The sequence below is a fragment of the Procambarus clarkii genome, chromosome 77, assembly GCF_040958095.1.
Source record: "Procambarus clarkii isolate CNS0578487 chromosome 77, FALCON_Pclarkii_2.0, whole genome shotgun sequence".
Taxonomy (NCBI): domain Eukaryota; kingdom Metazoa; phylum Arthropoda; class Malacostraca; order Decapoda; family Cambaridae; genus Procambarus; species Procambarus clarkii.
Window position 1 is genome coordinate 10,142,523 of NC_091226.1, and position 21,546 is coordinate 10,164,068.

At 44.2% G+C, this 21,546-nt stretch overlaps 1 protein-coding gene across 1 annotated transcript in view; it reads right to left on the reverse strand.

The window, feature by feature from the left end:
* LOC138357269 (flap endonuclease 1-like) overlaps window positions 1–21,546 on the reverse strand; it is a 157,867-nt gene that overhangs the window by 125,630 nt on the left and 10,691 nt on the right. The window contains exon 3 of the mRNA XM_069313919.1: window positions 1,269–1,435. Within this exon, the coding sequence (XP_069170020.1) occupies window positions 1,269–1,435 (167 nt within the window). The remainder of the gene's footprint in view (window positions 1–1,268; window positions 1,436–21,546) is intronic.

Sequence of the window (21,546 nt, forward strand, 5' to 3'; positions counted from 1 at the left end):
TACTGCACCTCATACATCGTGCTACACCTCAGACATTGTACTGCACCTCATACATCATGCTGCATCTCATACATCGTGAAGCACCTCATACATCGTGCTACACCTCAGACATTGTACTGCACCTCATACATCATGCTGCACTTCATACATCATGCTGCACCTCATACATCGTGCTGCACCTCATACATCGTGCTGCACCTCATACATCGTGCTGCACCTCATACATCGTGCTGCACCTCATACATCGTGCTGCACCTCATACATCGTGCTGCACCTCATACATCATGCTGCACCTCATACATCGTGCTGCACCTCATACATCACACCACACATCATACATCATGCTGTACCTCACATAGCATACTGCACCTCGTACATTGTGCTGCATGTAATACACCGTGCAGCACCTCATACATCATGCTGCACCTCATACATCGTGCTGCACCTCATACATCGTGCTGCACCTCATACATCGTGCTGCACCTCATACATCGTGCTGCACCTCATACATCGTACTGCACCTCATACATCGTGCTGCACCTCATACATCATACCACACCTCATACATTGTGATTCACCTCATACATCATACTGAACCTCATACATCGTGCTGCATCTCATACATCGTACTGCACCTCATACATCATGCTGCACCTCATACATCATACCACACCTCATACATTGTGATTCACCTCATACATCATACTGAACCTCATACATCGTGCTGCATCTCATACATCGTACTGCACCTCATAGATCGTGCTGCACCTCATACATCGTGCTGCATCTCATACATCGTACTGCACCTCATACATCATTCTGCTCCTCATACATCATACCACGCCTCATACATCACGCTGCACCTCATACATCACGCTGCACCTCATACATCGTACTGCACCTCATACATCGTGCTACACCTCAGACATTGTACTGCACCTCATACATCGTGCTGCATCTCATACATCATGAAGCACCTCATACATCGTGCTGCGCCTCATACATCGTGCTGCACCTCATACATCGTGCTGCACCTCATACATCGTGGTGCACCTCATACATCATGCTGCACCTCACTATATATTGTTTGAATGTTAAATAGGACAAAAATGGCAGATGGTAATAGAAACAATTTAAGAGTTAATGAAGTATATATCTTATACAAGAATCTCAAGAAAAACAAAAGATACTACTGTACCTGTATTACAAGAGAGACTTCAGTAATACACCTGTATTACAAAACACGTGGTAGAAAAAGAATCACATACCTGCCTCCTCAGCTTTCTCTAAAGCCTTCTGTGCCTCTTCTCTGCGTTCCTGTCGCTTCGCCAATTCTCCACCCTTCATAGTTGGAGGCTTACCGTCAAATACATACACCGGCTTAATGCCATTATCTACCATCCGAATGGTACGATAGAAGAACCCCATCAAGTGACTGAAAATGAATACAAGATTTTCATCAGATTATTTGTTCTGCCTGTTACAGCAGAAGAAAAAATACAGTATTTAAATAGACTAGACATCACAATTAAACTTTCAATACCATCCACGAATAGAATGCCAGACGACTCGGAGCCTCATTACCATCTTGCGGTATCGACTTGATACAATACATATCAATTAGCCTAATGAACCAATGATTATTAACCCTTAGGCCGCTAAGGGTCATAATGGCTTCAACACCCACAGGCGTAACAAAAAAAAATCCCAAAAAATTTATTTTCTTATTAATCTCTTCATTTGTGTTCCCTGAGCATGGGGAAATATATTAAAAAAAATTCATTGTACTTGCCAATGGCATAAATGAGCCGAGAAGTTGGCCGATGGCATCACGATTTATCTTCGCTGGAGCGTGGTGCGCCCAGGCGGAGTCAGACACGGTGGAGAAGGAGCCAGAGTTGCTGTGAATTTATTTTCGCAGTATTATTTACAGTATCTATGGCATATTTTACCCCCATTTTTTCACTGGTGTGGTTCAGTATGTTCTCACTTGATTTATTATCATACAACTGTTGTCAATGTATATTTTATCCACATATTAGTGTCACAAGTATTTGCACAAAAATTTATTATTTTTCAATAAAATATACAATTTCTTATCATTTATTTTCACTATTTACATTCACTCACTCTGTATTTACATGTTTTTGCACCAGTCTTGGACATTTATAAGTCATCAAGACTGTGATACTCATCAAAACACTTGACATAGCACAGAGGGACCTGACACGCTGTGCACCAAGTCATCACCATTTTTCGTTTCTGTTTCTTCTTTGTTATTGTCTTGCATACAATGCACTCACGCTGGCCTACTGCACGCTTTCCAGTTGGTGGTAAATACCTTAAATTGTGTGTGACAAAGGCATCCTTGAAAGCGAGCCTGGGTGCGGGAGCATGGTGCAATACCGAGTACAGAATGGGCCTCTGTATGCCAGGAATTGCTTTGCCAAACTTCTCTAGTAATTGTGTCACTACAGTAAAACTGAACACACAGAAATTTCGCTTACCACCTATTTTGACGAGATACATATTGTAACTGTTCAGCATTGTTACGTCAACAAGGTGGAAAAACATTTTCTTGGTCCACTTCACTGTTTTCCGTACACACTCCACTGCCCCCACCATCATATCACATTTATCCACCAAACGCATGTTGATGTTATAGTCCAAGACACAATCTGGCTTATAGATTATTTGTTTTGTATTTCTGTTCACCTTGCCACTGTTCAACATTGTACCATGGTGAATGGTGGTCAACATGTTCACTTCACGCCTGTCTTTCCACAGACTGAAAGCATTCCCCCTGTTTTTCTTAGCTCGCATTCACCAACCTGCATAGTAGTGTGAAACACTGGCATTTCCCTTCGTTTTGCCTTCACTGTGCCACACACTCCAGTTCTAATATCAATCAAGAATCTAGTTAGCAAAGGACTGGTATATAACAGTTATCTGCGTATAATATGTGGCCCTTGTTCAGATATGGTGCAAGCAGTGACTTCACAACACTACCTGAGAAGCCATGTTGGTCATTAGCAGGAATGTCTACATTTGTACCCGTATATATTATCATGTGTAACACAATCCCTGTTTCACAGTCACAGAGTACAAAGAATTTCAATCCAAATCGGTGGCGTTTGGAGGGAATATACTGCTTGAAGGCAAGACGTCCTTTGAAAAGCACAGGGGATTCGTCAATCACCAGCTTCTGAGTTGGTACGTAGAAATCCCTGTACTTTCCAATAAGTTCATTCAGGACGTGCTTTACCTTCCAAAAGTCTGTCATCATCATTCTGGTATTTATCATTTGCAAAATGAAGACACCTGAGGATTATCGAAAATCGGTCTCGAGACATACAGTATATTTGCCGAACATTGGTGTTGAAACAGTATGTTCTTTGCTTCAATAATGGTCAAGTACGTGTTTGACACAATGTTCATCAACATACACAGTGCCAAAAACACATACATTTCACCTACAGTCGTATCTTTCCATCGCTGTAAACGTGAAAAATCTGATAACTCCTCCTCATCAATGAGATCAGCTGCATATTTCTTTGTTTCCTGAACAGCATATTCCATGAGCAGCTCATCAAAATATGCGATAAAGAAGTCCATTTCACACATGTCGGGACCTGTATCAGGGAAAAGGTCTGTAATCCCAACATCTGAATTATCAAAGACAGGAATTTGTGGAAGAAAATCTGTCCTATCACTCCACACAAAAACACCTGGTGTCTTTCGAGAGGCAATAGTAGCACCACGGCGAGGAAACTGTGGACCAGGAGCTGAAGCAAGTCTAACAACAGTAGGGGCAGGCAGGGACGGTGATGGAAAATTACTTGATGTTGAGGGTCTTTGTTCATCAGCGTCCCCATATGGTCCCATATGGTCTCATGCGGTGCCGCATGGCTTGGTCAGATGCTGCTGACGCAACAAAATGTTGCTTGGCAACACCACACACTCCACTGGCACTAGCACCGAAACTAATTTCCGATTCTAAGTCACTAAAACCGGAAAATTATTCACTTTCCTCAGACTGGTCGACCAAAACATCAATATCTTGCAAGGTAGCACATGAACTGTGTGGTCTGGCACAAAGTGAGGTCGAGTGAGGGCGAGGAGGCATGGGCAAGAATCTAGGCCTAGCCCTGGTGGAGCCAGCATGTTCACACTCATTGTTGGTCGTATCCACATCTGAGGGCTGTGTGTAATCATGATCAATGTCGGAGTCGTCAATATCAGAATCATCACCATCCAGGAACAAATTCTTATTATTTCATCCTCGGTCAGAAGTTGCGATGAATGCCTCATTGAGCGGGGTCGGTCGTTGGAACTTGATGCGCTCGCCATGGTGTCTGCCGGGTAACTGAGCCCTGTACACAATGGCGGCCTACGCTGGATTTTTTCCCAGGTGGCGTTTGTTTATGGTCGGGTGCAGCTCACCGATGACTACCCTTATCCCACGCGGGGTGTTTAAATTACAGTGGTACCTCGGAACACGAGTGTCCCTGTATGCGAGTTTTTCGGAATACGAGCCGGATTTCCTCAGAAAATGTGTCTCGGAAGGCGAGGGTTACCTCGGAATGCGAGTTTGTTGATACGCGTTCAGGCCGACCTAGCACGTGGTGGTACGGCGATCGTCACCCCTCCGCCCCTCAGTTTACCATTGTCTCCCGCCCAGTGACTATCCCTCCTGAATTCTTCACAAGGATTTACAGTTTTATGTCGGTTTTTTGGCCATTTGAGCATAGAAGTTGTTATAATATATCTCGCCATGGGTCTCAAGAAAGCCATTGATAAGGTTCAACCTTAGAAAATAGCTGTGAGTAGAGGCAGTAGAGGATGTCCCTTCTTGATTAAGAAAATGTGTGAAGTATGGGAAGAACTGCAAAGTTCTGTTGAAAAAACTCACCCAGATAAAGCTGTAGCAGGCCGTTGCATTGACCTTTTAAATGACAATGTGATGTCTTACTACAGACAAGTGTTAAAATGTAGGAAAAAACAAGTGTCTTTAGACAGATTCTTAGTAAGACAAACAAGTCCTAGTGGTATGCAGGCAAAATGTGACAGTGTATGCTCACCAGTGAAGTCCTCACTGCCTGATGTGATAATGGAAGGGGACTCCCCTTTCAAACAGTAACTCCTCTCCTCCCCGCTCCTCACCATCTTCCATACGCCTACAGCATTCAACAGCAAGGTAAGTAATAGCTTGAACATAGTTTTGTAGGTTTATTTAGATGAATTAGGTATAAAAATTTAGTTTGATGTGGGGTTTTTGGGGTAGTCAGGAACGGATTAATTCATTTCCCATTATTTCTTATGGGGAAATTAGCTTCGGAATACGAGTTTTCAGAATACGAGCCGTCTCCAGGAACGGCTTAAACTCTTAAACTGAGGTACCCCTGTACTGTATAGAGCTAGACACGAAAACAGCTATTAATGTATTGCGCAGTACCAGTTTTGTTATTCAAATCATCTATACAGAACAACCTCGACTCAACGAACCCCAATTCAACGAATCTCCGGCTAGTTCGCACACGTTTCAGGCCGGATTTACTCACTCGGTTCGACGAACAATGGTTTGCCGAAGTGGGGAATGTTCGGATTTGCTTATGATGTCGAGACAAAGAGTTCACAGACTTGTGGAAATCTTTCCCATTCTATCACAGATTACAATTAATAATTTGTTCATATGACAAGTTTGATCACACAAGTGGACCACACAACTGGACCGTACAAGTGGTCCACAAGTGGTCCACAAGTGGTCCATAAGTGGTCTACAAGTGGTCCACAAGTGGTCCACAAGCTTACTATGTTGGGACAGAGTTCACAGAGTGGTGGAAAACTGTCTCATTCTATCACAGATTACAATTAATAATTCCTTCATAAGACAAGTTGCATCACACAAGTGGACCACTCAACAAGTGAACCATATGAATCAAACTCACTTATGCACAAGTGGCCAAAAAGAAGGAAAAAATAGAAGAAGCAGTAAAGGAAGTCAAACACTGCAGCAACCAAGATAAAACAAACATTAGGCTAGAAGTGAGGAAAGAATTGGCATCTAACCCGAAGTTGGTGCAAAACAGTTGATCGGAGTAAGTCCCTGATCATTTTTGGCTGCAAAGAAAAGGCGATAACATCTAGGTCAGAAAGAGCTGTAGAAGAAGCTAAAGTAGTAGATAAAATTGTTGGCCTCGTGGAAGGTCTTACAAACAGAGAGAATGTGTGCGACTACAGGAGAATAGGCAGGTACGTAAAAGGGAAAGATCGACCTTTGAGGATCACCCTAAACGGTGCCAAACAGATGGAAGAAGTACTAAGGAATGCTAGAAAATTGCAAAGGGATGAGGATGGGAAAGGGTGATCGTTAAAACGAGATCTTTCAAAAGAAGATAGAGAGAAGCTGAAACTGAACCTCGCCGAGGCAAAACATTTAAATGAGAGCAGGAATGAAGAAGAAATAAATTCTTTTTTCTACAAAGTGATAGGGGTAGGCAAACCAGTAAAGTGGTACATAAAGGCAAACCAACAAAATCAATAGAGAGAGGGGGAGTGAAGAATAAGGAGAGGGGGAACAAGTTCCTGAAGATTGCATACACCAACATAGATGGAGTGAGATCGAAGATACTGGAGTTAAGTGATGTAATACAGCTGCAGACACCAGACATTGTTGCACTCACGGAGACAAAACTTGAAGATGTAATTTTAAATGAGGTCATATTCCCAAGGGGCTACTCAATTTGGAGACGGGACAGAAAAATTAGGAAAGGCGGTGGCGTTGCTGTGCTGGTAAAAGAACACCTAAAGGTGAAGGAAATAATGACTGCCAATCCACAAGAAGTTGACATAATAGCACTAGAGATCTGCTATGAGGATGATAAACTAATGATGATAAATGCATATAGTCCACCACCAAGCAGCACATGGTCAAAGGAGGAGCTAGATAGTAAACGTGAAGGTCTTATAACAATAATGAGAGAGATTATAGCGAGAGCGGATAACGATAGATCACGACTGTTGATAGTCGGTGACTTCAACTTGAAATCCATAGACTGGGAAGCATATGAAGCTAAAACAGAAGATTTTTGGACCTGTAAATTTGTAGACCTCATCCTGGAAACATTCTTGTATCAACATGTTAAACAAGCTACGAGGATGAGGGAAGGGGACGTTCCCTCCATGCTAGATTTGATATTTACCAGGAAGGAGGAAGAGATATTTGACATTCAGTACCTTCCTCCCTTGGGTAAAAGTGACCATGTCTTTTTGGGAATAAAGTATGCAATGCGTTATAAGCTGGAAGAAAATAAGGATGTTGAAGCAGTTGAAAAACCAGACTTCAGGAGAGGACATTATGGTGACCTTAGAAATTTTTTTAGTGAGTATAATTGGACAGACTTGATGCTAGGCAAGGAAGTGAATGAGATGTATGGCAAGTTTTGTGAAATATATGATAAAGGCACAAAAAAATTTATACCAAAACAGAGATGCAGAACTAGGAAACAGGATTGGTTCAATAGAAATTGCGAGAGGGCTAGAGACCGAAAGACACAAAAATGGAATCAATACAGGAAGAGGCCGAACCCCCAAACATACCAGCGATACAAAGATGCGAGAAACAACTACACGGCAGTGAGGAGAGAGGCAGAAAGAAATTTTGAAAAAGGGATTGCGGACAAATGTAAAACAGAACCAGGTCTATTCTATAAATTCATAAACAACAAATTGCAGGTAAAGGATAATATTCAGAGGTTGAAAATGGGAAATAGATTCACGGAAGATGAAAAGGAAATGTGTGAAACACTAAACGAAAAGTTCCAAAGTGTGTTTGTACAAAATGAAATCTTTAGGGAACCAGATACAATAAGAATTCCAGAGAACAACATAGAACACATAGAGGTGTCTAGAGACGAAGTGGAAAAAATGCTCAAAGAGCTCGGTAAGAACAAAGCAGCTGGCCCAGATGGCGTTTCACCATGGGTTCTGAGAGAATGTGCATCTGAGCTCAGCATTCCACTTCACCTGATCTTTCAGGCATCCCTGTGTACAGGAATCGTAGCAGACGGGTGGAAACAGGCTAACATAGTTCCAATCTACAAAAGTGGCAGCAGGGAAGACCCCCTCAATTATAGACCTGTATCATTGACAAGTGTAATAGTGAAAGTATTGGAAAAACTAATCAAAACTAAATGGGTAGAACACCTAGAGAGAAATGATATAATATCAGACAGACAGTATGGTTTTCGATCTGGAAGATCCTGTGTATCGAATTTACTAAGTTTCTATGATCGAGCCACAGAGATATTACAGGAAAGAGATGGTTGGGTTGACTGCATCTATCTGGACCTAAAAAAGGCTTTCGACAGAGTTCCACATAAGAGGTTGTTCTGGAAACTGGAAAATATTGGAGGGGTGACAGGTAAGCTTCTATCATGGATGAAAAATTTTCTGACTGATAGAAAAATGAGGGCAGTAATCAGAGGCAATGTATCAGAATGGAGAAATGTCACAAGTGGAGTACCACAGGGTTCAGTTCTTGCACCAGTGATGTTTATTGTGTACATAAATGATCTACCAGTTGGTATACAGAATTATATGAACATGTTTGCTGATGATGCTAAGATAATAGGAAGGATAAGAAATTTAGATGACTGTCATGCCCTTCAAGAAGACCTGGACAAAATAAGTATATGGAGCACCACTTGGCAAATGGAATTTAATGTTAATAAATGTCATGTTATGGAATGTGGAATAGGAGAACATAGACCCCACACAACCTATATATTATGTGAGAAATCTTTAAAGAATTCTGATAAAGAAAGAGATCTAGGAGTGGTTCTAGATAGAAAACTATCACCTGAGGACCACATAAAGAATATTGTGCAAGGAGCCTATGCTATGCTTTCTAACTTCAGAATTGCATTTAAATACATGGATGGCGATATACTAAAGAAATTGTTCATGACTTTTGTTAGGCCAAAGCTAGAATATGCAGCTGTTGTGTGGTGCCCATATCTTAAGAAGCACATCAACAAACTGGAAAAGGTGCAAAGACATGCTACTAAGTGGCTCCCAGAACTGAAGGGCAAGAGCTACGAGGAGAGGTTAGAAGCATTAAATATGCCAAAACTAGAAGACAGAAGAAAAAGAGGTGATATGATCACTACATACAAAATAGTAACAGGAATTGATAAAATCGACAGGGAAGACTTCCTGAGACCTGGAATTTCAAGAACAAGAGGTCATAGATTTAAACTAGCTAAACACAGATGCCGAAGAAATATAAGAAAATTCACCTTCGCAAATAGAGTGGTAGACGGTTGGAACAAGTTAAGTGAGAAGGTGGTGGAGGCCAAGACCGTCAGTAGTTTCAAAGCGTTATATGACAAAGAGTGCTGGGAAGACGGGACACCACGAGCGTAGCTCTCATCCTGTAACTACACTTAGGTAATTACACTTAGGTAATTACACCAGCCAGAATGGTCCACACAAGAAGTGACGCATATTAACCAAATACAGTGGGGCCTCGACTTACGATGGTAATCCGTTCCCAGAGACGGATCGTAAGTCAAAATATTGTAAGTCGAAGCGATTTTTCCCATAAGAAATAAAGGGAATTGAATTAATCCATTCCCCACCCCCCAAAATATTATCTTACAAATACATTTTATACTGAATACAATTTTGCTCTCTAACTTCAATACAGTATATATGCTTATCTTACCTTTATGGAGGACTCTTGATGGCTTATGGAAGATGGTGATGAGGGGGGAGGAGAGGAGTTACTGTTTGGAAGGGGAGTCCCCTTCCATTATAACATCAGGCAGTGATGACTTTTCTGGGATACACTCTCAGGCACGTTTTGCCTGCATGCCAATAGGACCTGCTTGTGGCTCACTGCGTGCTTGTCTTACTAAAAATCTGTCTAAATACACTAGTTTTCCCTACATTTTAACACTTGTCTGTAGTAAGACATCACATTGTCATTTAAAAAGTCAATGCAATGGCCTGCTACAGCTTTATCTGGGTGAGTTTTTTCAACAAAACATTGCAATTCTTCCCATACTTCACACATTTTCTTAATGAGGAAGGGATGTCCTCTACTGCCTCAACTTACAACTATTTTCTTAGGTTAAACCTTACCACTAACTTTCTGCGACCCATGGCGTGATATATAATAATCAGTTTTATGTTCAAAAAGCAAAAAATCACCACAAAAATGGAATTTCTTATAGGCGAGATTGTCACTAAGCAGGCAGCTCTAGTAAACTGAGGCAGGTTGGCCCACGTGACCGGGAACCACACGCTCGTTTGACCCAAACGTGTACCAACAAATATCGTTAGTTGATGACACTATCATAAGTCGAGTAGCATTTTTCGATCAATTTTACATCATAACTCGAATTTATCGTAAGTCGGGACAATCGTAAGTCGAGGTGCCACTATACCAGCCAGAGTGGTCCACACAAGTGAACAACTGAGTTTCAATGATTTTCGTTCACTGATTTGTGGCACACGTATCTTTGTAAATTAATTTAAAGGCTGAAGCGTGAATAGCTAGCTAATGTGTTGAAATCTTCTTATATACATTTTCTGTGATGAAACAAGATGAGTGAGGGTGGTCAGATAAGAGAATACTGTACTGTAAACCTCACTTTACAGTGAGGTTTCACTCACTTTCGTCTGGTGTCATCCTAGTTCAGTGAGCCATGACTTTGAACATTTCAGATCAATAAATCATTTCTAAAACTGGTGTTTTAATAACTCTTTATTATCCTAATTAAACTAAACTAAATAAAACCAAAAATATACTGTAATATGATAGATATCTGCTATTTGAGAAATTATTCATGTTATTGGAGGCTCACAAGTCCAGCGCGAGTGGATGAGTCTAATCCGTGTGCACACACCATGCTTGTTTTGTTCAATTTCGTCGCCATAGTTCAGTGACTTATGGCTTCGAAATAATATAATTAATAAATCAGTTCGAAAATAAGTATTTTTATAGCTCTTATTATCGTAATAGTATTGCTAAATTAAATATATAACCCAAAAGTATATAATTTGATGTAAATCCAATATTTGAGAGAAATTTATGTTACTGGAAATCGAACACACCATGCTTGTTCGATTTCGTCATCACAGTTCAGTGACCTATGGCTTCGAAATAATGAAATTAATAAATCAGTTCTAAAATAAGTATTTTTTATAGCTCTTTTTATCGTAATAATGTTGCTAAACTAAATATATAACCCAAAAATATGTAATTTGATGTAAATCCAATATTTGAGAGAAATTTATGTTACTGGATCTGGCCTAACCCTTTAACTGCACAACGCGCCTGCAGCCCCAGGCTTCGGGTGCGCAACGCGCCTCCGGGTGTTTTTATTTTTCACGTTCCATTCAAAACTCCCACAGCTACATGGGATTCACATCAGCTTCCTCAGGGCTTTTGTAAACAGACGCCATCTTTAAAAAATATCATGGTCCACATTGCCGGGTGTCAAAGCCTCAGTAGTGAGTGAGCAACCAAGGCTGGTGCTCGCAGTATGCGCGCACACCACTGCTGTTCAGCGTGTGACCACAGCATCACCTAATATTGTCAAAATATATATATAATCTGTTTTATTTAGCCATGATAGTATTATAGAAGAGCCCGAGTGTGATAATGACTGGGTACAATGTTCAAATATCAGTGATTCAATGCTGTTCACGATGTTCACAGCGCTAGCCACAGCACCACAGCATTATTTCGTCCATCTAGGAATCTTCAAACTACTTTTTAGGTTCCTTTTCAAAATAAACTTGTAGTCAATTATTCATTTACAGGTACTAGTGACCAGGATTGTGGTTATAATTAGCGTTGTGCGTAGGAAGGAGGAATTTTGGTGAGGGAGGGAGGAAGTGAGAGAATTGAGGTAGCCTCATTGTGTGGCAGTAACTCTTGTTTTGCTCACCGTACTAGCTTCATGATTCACTATGGGGAACACACATGTACATGGGTATATACAGTGTGTGTGTATAGTGTAATAACAGCACCAGGAGTTAGTTGTGAGGAGCTATTTTGGTGAGGGAGGTGACGTCATAATCGTGGCGTCATCTGCTGTCTGCTGTTTGATTTGTCATGCAGTGTATGGTGGCCACTGTTTGGACACAATACCGGCTTACTTGCATAGTTCTGGTAAATAAAACATGTAGATAGGTATATATAACATGTGTAAATAGTGTAATAAATACAATAACAGTATGGTGGGAGGAGCAATGTTGGCGAGTAAGATATTGGAGTGAGGGAAGGCTGGCTGGGTGTGGCTGCTCACACTCGCGGTGTTCTGAGTGTGTTGATGGTGAATGTATATAGTGTGTGACAGTGTATAGTGTGTACATATGTTGTAAATATACATAAATGAACATGAAGCATTAGTGTGAATAACTGTATGATTTGGAGGAGCAATGTTGGTGAATACAATGTTGGAGGAGTGAGGGAGGGCTGGCTGAGTGTGGCTGCTCACACTCGCGGTGTTCTGAATGTGTTGATGGTGAATGTATATAGTGTGTACATATGTTGTAAATATACATAAATAAACATGAAACATTGGTGTGAATAACTGTATGATTTGGAGGAGTACTGTTGGTGAATACAATGTTGGAGGAGTGAGGGAAGACTGGCTGGGTGTTAGTTTAGTTTAGTTCATTTATTATGCACCCCATACCCATCTTGTGGGCGGTAGTGGGACAGCTCACATTCTTGGTGTTCTGAATGTGTTGATGGTGAATGTATATAGTGTTGGGCAGTGTGTAGTCTGTAAATAGATTGTATATATACATAAATTAGCATGATACATGGTAAATATGTGCAACATATGTGTACACAAGTGTCATGCATGTAACACAGTGTCCTCAGACAGTACGGATGTTTTACTGCCATAATATAGTGTACGTGTTCAGTATACATAGGATTAGCACGTAAAAACAAATAAAATGTATTTGGAACTGTGCACAAAAAATGAACAAAAATATATTCGTGGCAACTCGCGTGCCCCGCCCCGGGAGCTTATGGCACAGGCGAACGGGAAATGATGACGTCACACGCTAACTTACAGACCCCATAGCAGCCAAAATAAGTACAAGTTCGAAATTTTTTTGACATACCCATACTGAGGGAAGGGTTTTTGACACTTTAAAAAACAAAAGAATTTTTTCAGGAGAATTTATTTCCTGCGCACTGGGGGGGTGTCATATTTATATGTCGCGCAGTTAAAGGGTTAAACACCAGCCTACTGTAGTGTACACATATAGACCTAGTCTGCGTTCATACAGTATGCACCCAGTGCCCTTAGCTTTGTCTGCGATTGATGTACAGTATTTAACCGCCGGTGGAAGAATAATCGTGGAATTTACAATTTTTTGACTACAGCTGTATTGATATACAGAGCACCACTTGGTTTCTGAACTTTAGTTATCCGAAACTTCCAGTTTCCCGATTGGGGTTGGGGAGTCATGCTACCCAAACAAACTTCGCGTAGGAAGGGGTCTGCCAAGCGTCACGCCGGCCTGTGGTGGTGGGTGGGAGATGGTCAGTTTGCCAACTGTGACTTCACAGATTCACAGCCTATTCCTATTATTTTGAATTGTCATAAGGCTGGAATGTTCATTCTGTACTTTTGTTTTACATATCTGCACAATCAAGAAACATCTGTGCACCATGTCGGCTCCAAATGCACGCATTGCGTCAGTGATGGCTGACTGGTGGGTGGATGGATGGGGGAGCTTAGGTGGGAGGCAGTATGAGAGAGGGGGAGAATTAGTCAGAAAGGGAGGGAGGGTGAGATGCTAGGAAGGAGGGGGAGGTAGGGAGAGATGGAAGGAGGGGAAGGTAGGGAGAGATGCTAGGAGGTAGGCAGGAAGGGAGAGAAGTAGTGAGAATTAGGAAGGGAGGGAAAGGCAGGCAGGCAGAGAGGGAGGTGGGCTGGCAAACAGGGAGGGAGGGAGGGATAGTCACGCGGTTGAACCGCATGACCTTTGAGAAAGAGTATGGGATGTAGGCGGGGAGGGGGGTTGTCGGTGGTGGGGGAGAGATCGGCTCACTCCCGAAGATAAGTCTAACACACTCGACCCGTTAGCATGATAGCAGAGGAGGGAGGCAGGCTGGCTGGCAGGATGTGCCTGCAGGCTGGCTGGCAGGATGTGCTTGCAGGCTGGCTGGCAGGATGTGCCTGCAGGCTGGCTGGCAGGATGTGCCTGCAGGCTGGCTGGCAGGATGTGCCTGCAGGCTGGCTGGCAGGATGTGCCTGCAGGCTGGCTGGCAGGAAGTGCCTGCAGGCTGGCTGGCAGGATGTGCCTGCAGGCTGGCTGGCAGGCAGGATGTGTCTGCAGGCTGGCTGGCAGGCTGGACGCAGGTTCGAATCCTCGTCACGGCCCTTGTGGATTTGTTCATCCAGAGGATGTTGGCCAGACGTCTTAATAATCAGCTAGGAACAATTAAGGACTTTTATAAAGCGGATCAGGAATTCACTTATTGGTGAGTACAAACAAAATACAGTCGCATTTACGCTATGAACCTGTCGATTTTTTCCCTAGAGTTTTTTCTTAAATTTTTCGGACAAATTTCTTTTTACATTTCTAGTTTATTTTTTCCTCTATTTCTCGTTTACGAACTTACATGTTAACCGATGGGTCTCGTCCCCAAGGGGTTTGGAAACCAAGTGGTGCTCTGTACAACAAAATGTCTCAGGGGTTTACTAATAGTGCCTTATTAACACTTTCGCGCTCTCGGCGCTCAAAAAAAAACAATACCCCAGATGCTTTCGGCACTTCGCGCGCCTACGCGGTAAGACCGAAAAAGTGTACACTCTTTTGACTGTCCTGACAATAATTGAAGGCGCATGTATTTAAATTTGGTATCACTGTGTTCGCAATGAAATTGTCTATAAGAGCATACCTATAAAATGCCGCCCAAGCATAAGGAGTATCAACACCAAATAAAAAACTATGCAGATCACTCGCCGAGAGCGCCAAACAGCAACAAAATGTTTCCACTTTCTTAATGGTTGCGAAGCCTACAGTTGTCCTACATCGCTAATTTTGGTATCATTGGAATCACAATAAAATTCTCTACACGGACATATGCATATAAATGTTTAATATAGGTAATTGCCCACCCGCAAGAGTGTGTGAAGTGGAGAGTAGTTAGCCGCGAGCGCACTGGCGAAAACACAGGGGGGAAATCTTGCTTGGAAAGTTTATACGTTTCCTGACCCTACTTTTCTATGTACGTATTTCTTTTTTATACCAATGTGTTCGCAATCAAATTTTCTATAAGATGAACTGTATAACATTGGTACAAAGCATGTGTAAGAGAAGCGCCAAATATAGAACCACGTCGCTCAGTATGCGTTCGCGGCAGAAACGAACACATTGTTTTCGTTCGTTTGATGTTTGTCATGTTTATACTTGTTGAAACATTTTATAATTTGTATGACAGTGATCGCAGTAAAATTCCCTACACAGACATATACATAACACATACAAATATTTCCCACGTGTTGGATATATCAACGGCTAAAGGGAACCCACTGCCACACGCTCGCCACACCCCCAAACATACTTTGTGTATTTTTTTTTTTACTCATAGAAGTTTATGTGATATAATATTCATTCTGGTACCAAAAACTTCGCAAATAAATTCTCTACAAAACAAAAGTATCCCCATCCATTTCGGTTAAAAAATGGAATTTATAGAAATATTTTTTCGATTGACGAGAAAAGTAGGCAGTTATGCGGAATCGTAAGAAAAACCAGTGACGAGTTATCTCTAATATAAAGCGCGAAAGTGTTAATGCCAAAAACGAAGCAATATTTTGCAAGAACTAGTAGCAGAAAATCAACCAGCACGAGCACAGCCGTACCCAGCTCGAGAACAGCCTTACCCAGCACGAGAACAACTGCACCCTGCACGAGAACAGCTGCACCCGGGGCCGGAGGGGGGCCCGGGGCGGGGTGCGCGAGTTGGCGCGAATATATTTTTGTTCATTTTTTGCGCACAGTTCCAAATACATTTTATTTGTTTTTACATGCTAATCCTATGTATAATGAACACCTACACTATATTATGGCAGTAAAACATCCGTACTGTCCGTAGATACTGTGTTACGTGCATGAAACTTGTGTACACATATGCAGCACATACTTACTATGTATCATGCTAATTTGTGTATATATACAATCTATTTACATACTATACACTGTCACAGACTATATACATTCACCATCAACACATTCAGAACACCACGTAGCAGCTGCCTCGTATGGGCCAATAGCAGCTGCCTCGTATGGGCCAATATCAGCTGCCTCGTATGGGCCAATAGCAGCTGCCTCGTATGGGCCAATAGCAGCTGCTTCGTATGGGCCAATAGCAGCTGCCTCGTATGGGCCAATAGCAGCTGCCTCATATGGGCCAATAGCAGCTGCCTCGTATGGGCCAACAGCAGCTGCCTCGTATGGGCCAATAGCAGCTGCCTCGTTTGGGCCAATAGCAGCTGCCTCGTATGAGCCAATAGGAGCATTTGGCCATGAACACATTCAGAACACCTCGAGTGAGAGCAGCCACACCCAGCCAGTCTCCCTCACTCCAACATCTTACTCGCCAACATTGCTCCTCCCACCATATTGTTATAGTTCTTATTACACATGTTCTATATACCTATCTACATGTTTTATTTACCAGAACTATGCAAGTAAGCCGGTATTGTTGCCAAACAGTACAGTGGCCACCATACACTGCATGAAAAATCACACAGCAGACGACGCTACGATTACGTCACCTCCCTCACCAAAATAGCTCCTCTCAACATTCTCCTGTTGCTGTTCTTACACTATATACACACACTATATATACCCATGTACATATGTGTTGCCCATAGCGAACCACTAAGCTAGTATGGTGAGCAAGAGTGGCAGCCACACACACAATGAGGCTACCTCAATTCTCGCCCTCCCTCCCTCATCAAAATTCCTCCTTCCACAATACTACACACAACGCTAATTATAACCACAATCCTGCTATTATCACAATCCTGGTCACTAATTCCTGTAAATGAATAATTGACCACACGTTTATTTTGAAAAGGAACCTAAGAAATCATTTGAAGATTCCTAGATGAACGAAATAATGCTGTGGTGCTGTGGCTAGCGCTGTGAACATCGTGAACAGCATTGAATCACTGATATTTAAACATTGTACCCAGTCATTATCACACTCAGGCTCTAATATAACACTATCATAGCTAAATAATACAAGTTATATATATATTTTGACATTATTAGGCGATGCTGTGGTCACATGCTGAACAGCAGTGCTGTGCGCTCATGCTGTGAGTGCCAGCCTTGGTTGCTCACACACTACCGAGGCTCCCACACCCGGGAATGTGGACCACGATTTTTTTTAAAGATGGCGTCTGTTTACAAGAGCCCTGAGGAAGCTGATGTGAACCCCATGTAGTTGCGGGAGTTTTGAATGGAACGTGAAAAATGCAAATACCCGGAGGCGCATTGCGCAAACCAGACGTGAGCCTGCAGGCGCGTTGCGCAGTTTAAGGGTTAAGGGTTAATTGTGACGAGACAGGGCTATTCTGGAAAAGACTGCCTAAGAGGACATACATTACCCAGGAGGAGAAGTTATTGCCCGAACACAAGCCTATTAAGGATAAGATAATTCTTGTGCTGTGGTAATGCGAGTGACGATTTGAAAATTAACCCTTGCTTATGTATCATTCCAAAAATCCAAGGGTTTTAAAAAAAACAGCATTGAATGTAATGAAATGCCATTTTCTGGGTGAGACCCGGAGGCTCCCCGGAGCTTACTAGGCTGATATGCTAATGTCAGACTTTGGCATCAGTCATGTGTATGAAGTTCTTATGGGCCTGCTGGGGACCACGAGCCAAAACCTGGCCATCTCAGAAGAGGCAAGGGAAACAATGGCCTATAGAAACCCCCATGTGGTTGGAAGCATTTTATGTCTGCCATCGACCGGGTCAGGCACCCAGAAAGGTTAGCATCCCAAAACAAACCCCTATTCTGATGAAAATATTGCTACCAAAAGCCAAGAAAGTGGATAGAACTCCCCCTAGAAGAAACAAGCAAACAATCATGACGTCACACATCGCCGCACCGCTGTCTGCGCAGCTCCCCCTCCCCAGGAGGGGGAAGGGGGAGCCCCAGACCTCTCATGCCGGCTATCCACCCTTAGTTCTTAGGCTGGATGTCATAACACGCGAAAAACCACCGACCGGAGGGAGGGATGCCAGGGAGCCTCCGGGTCTCACCTAGAAAATAGCGTTTCATTACATTCAACGCTGGTTTTCTGGGGGGAACCCTTGCGGCTCCCCGGAGCTAACTACCCACAGAGGAAACACTTAGGGACTTAACCCGGGAGGCAGTCGCTGCTCACTCCTCAACTCGAAGTCGAGACAACTGGCTGCAACCACCGACCCAAAGCAATACAGGCCCGACGGGGCCCAGGGACGTTCACACTGTAACAAGCAGCCAGGACCCTGTTCGACTACCAAAAACCACGCGCCTGAATGTCAGCCCACGACATGTTGCCAAAGATGGCAGCAAGAGCAGCGAACTTACGAACGTCATGTGCACGGGGATAGACTGCAGGCTGGCTAGCCTTGATAACTCTGCGGACGACCTGGGAGACCCGCACCCGTGAACAGGGAAGGGAAACCGGATCAACCCAAAGCGTGTCCCCGGACACAGAAGCCATGGTGCGCAAATAACAGTGAAGAGCCGCAACCGGACACAAACATGATGCACCCCTGGCCAAACCAACCAAGCATCCACAACCCAGGGACCCCTTCGGAAAGCAGCAGTCTCATTCTTCGCCAGAAAAGAAGGAGACGGCTGCAAACGAATAAAACCATCACGAAGACCAAAAGAGCAGAAATCTCTGCACCGGAGGAGAGCATGAAGCTCACCAACCCAACCCCCAAAGGCCAATGCCAACAGAAAAAAAGCCTTGGAGAACCAATCCTGAACCGAAGAGGCCACAACAAACCGAGGAGAAGAAAGATAAGAGAGCACTCTGTCCAATGACCAGGATGGCTCGGGTGGCACAAGAGCAGGCCAGAGGTGAAACAACATCCGACAAAGCTTGCGAAACGGTGCAGAAATAACATCAATACCCAAAGCATGCTGAAGCGGCTCCGCCAGCGCCGCACGATACGTGGCGACAGTGTTAGGCATAAGGTGACGGTCCTGGAACAACCAAGAGAGAAAGGACAACACCACTCTAACAGAAAGCGAAGTACAACGACGAAGACGCAGGAAGAAATGGAAGGACTGCCAGGAAACTTCATACTGCCGCCGAGACGAAGCCCGCAGGTGGGACACTAACAAAGAAGCCACCTGATCACCATAGAGATGATGATAAACTCGAGTCAAAAACACTATACGCAAAGACTCGAGGAGAAGATCAAACCAGCCATGTGACGTTCTGATCCGATCTGTTGGAAGAGGCAGAGCCGCGGAAAAACCTCCGGGTTCGGACACCGGACAAGCAGCACCTGAAACCATGGCTGGGCTGGCCACCACAGGGCCAAGAGGACTACTCTCCCTTGGTAGGTCTCCAAGCGAGTCAGGACCTGGAGCAACAGCTGAACCGGGGAAAAGGGGTATAGGAACCCCCACCTCGACCAGTCCTGCCAAAAGGCATCTACCCCGACGGCCTCGCAATCGGGGAAGGGTGCCACGTACTGTGGAAGAACGAGGGGGACACAGACTGAACCAAGATCGAAGCGACCCCAACCCCAAAGTCTGAGTCCCTATAAGCAAAATGGGGCAGCCTCGGGGCATCAGGGTGAGTAACCAACCTAGAGCGTTGTAACAACCTAAAACGCGCATGCAACGCCTGCGCTGCCTGTACCAGCACAAGATTATCAGCGGACTGGGTAAATTGAGTCACCAGCAAGCAGCAGTATTCACAGGACTCAGGGTCGAAAGTGTCACCAACAACCCAACTGTTGGCAACAAAGTAATGCCAACAGGCAGTGTGACGGAGACGAAACCCATGAGGGGTCACCCTGAGTCAAGGGGACCAAGCAACCCTCAAACTCACATGAAGCGAGGGGGAAGGGGGGCTCCGAAGACACATCCATCGGACCCAGGCGTCCCCTAGGGGATTCCCAGGATCCTGAGCGCTTACTATAAGGGGACTCGCGCCCAGGTAAGCCCAGGCAGGGTACTGCTAACCAGCGCCCAAAACTACCAAACAATTTTCTAAAACTGAACCCCAAGGACGTGTACACTCACGGGGACCTAGCAGGGGGCACCACCAAATCAATAGTGAACAGGCAGGCCCAATAAGGGGAAAGCAAGGCCGACCCCCCCATAGGGCACTAAACAAAAAGAAAAACAAAACCCCGCAAGAGGACAATGCACCCCAAGGAACAGAGCCAGCCGCCATGAATGGTGACAACTAGCTGCATAGTACCCTGCGCCCCACCAGTGCAAACTATCTATTACCCTAACGTAAACAAGGAAGACAAAACCCCCAAACACCCAAAGGGCAGCCAAAAAACCAAGCAGACATTACTTACAGGGCACCTAGGGATGATAACCATAGGCACATGCAGCCCGAGTACCGTGGAATAATTCCTGGCATCGAAAAGACTTACTACATCTTATTTGGAAGCAAATCATCAAATGCAATTCAGCTACAGACAGACAACATTAACATCAGTAATAAAAAACCAGCGTTGAATGTAATGAAACGCCATTTTCTGGGTGAGTCCCGGAGGCTCCCCGGAGCTATCCCAGGCTGATATGCTAATGTCAGACTTTGGCATCAGTCATGTGTATGGAGTTCTTAGGCCTACCGGGGACCACGGCCAGAACCGGGCCCCCTCAGAGAGGCAAGGGGAGCAATGGCCTATAGAAGCCCCCGTGTAGTTGGAAGCATTCTATGTCTGCCATCGACCGGAACAGGCACCCAGAAAGGTAAGCGCCCCAAAACAAACCCCTATTCTGGTTAAAATTGCTACCTAAAACCGAACTAGTGGATAGAACTCCCCAACCGAAAACAAGCAAACTAGTGTGACGTCACATACTGCCGCGCCGCTGTCTGCGCAGCTCCCCCCTCCCCGGGAGGGGGAAGGGGGAGCCCCAGACCCCCCGCGCCGGCTACCCACACCTCAGTTCTTGAGGCTGGATGTCAAAAACGCGAAAAACCGCCGACCGGAGGGAGGGAGGGATGCCGGGGAGCCTCCGGGACTCACCCAGAAAATGGCGTTTCATTACATTCAACGCTGGTTTTCTGGGGGGAGCCCCGTCGGCTCCCCGGAGCTAACTACCCACAGACAGAAAAAGAGGGACTTACCCGGGAGGCGGTCGTCGCTCACCCCTCAACTCGAAGCCGAGACAACTGGCTGCAACCGCCGACCCAAAGCAACACAGGCCCGACGAGGCCCAGGGACATTCACAAGGTAACGAGCAGCCAGGACCCTGTTCGACCGCTAAAATCCCCGCGCCCGAATATCAGACCA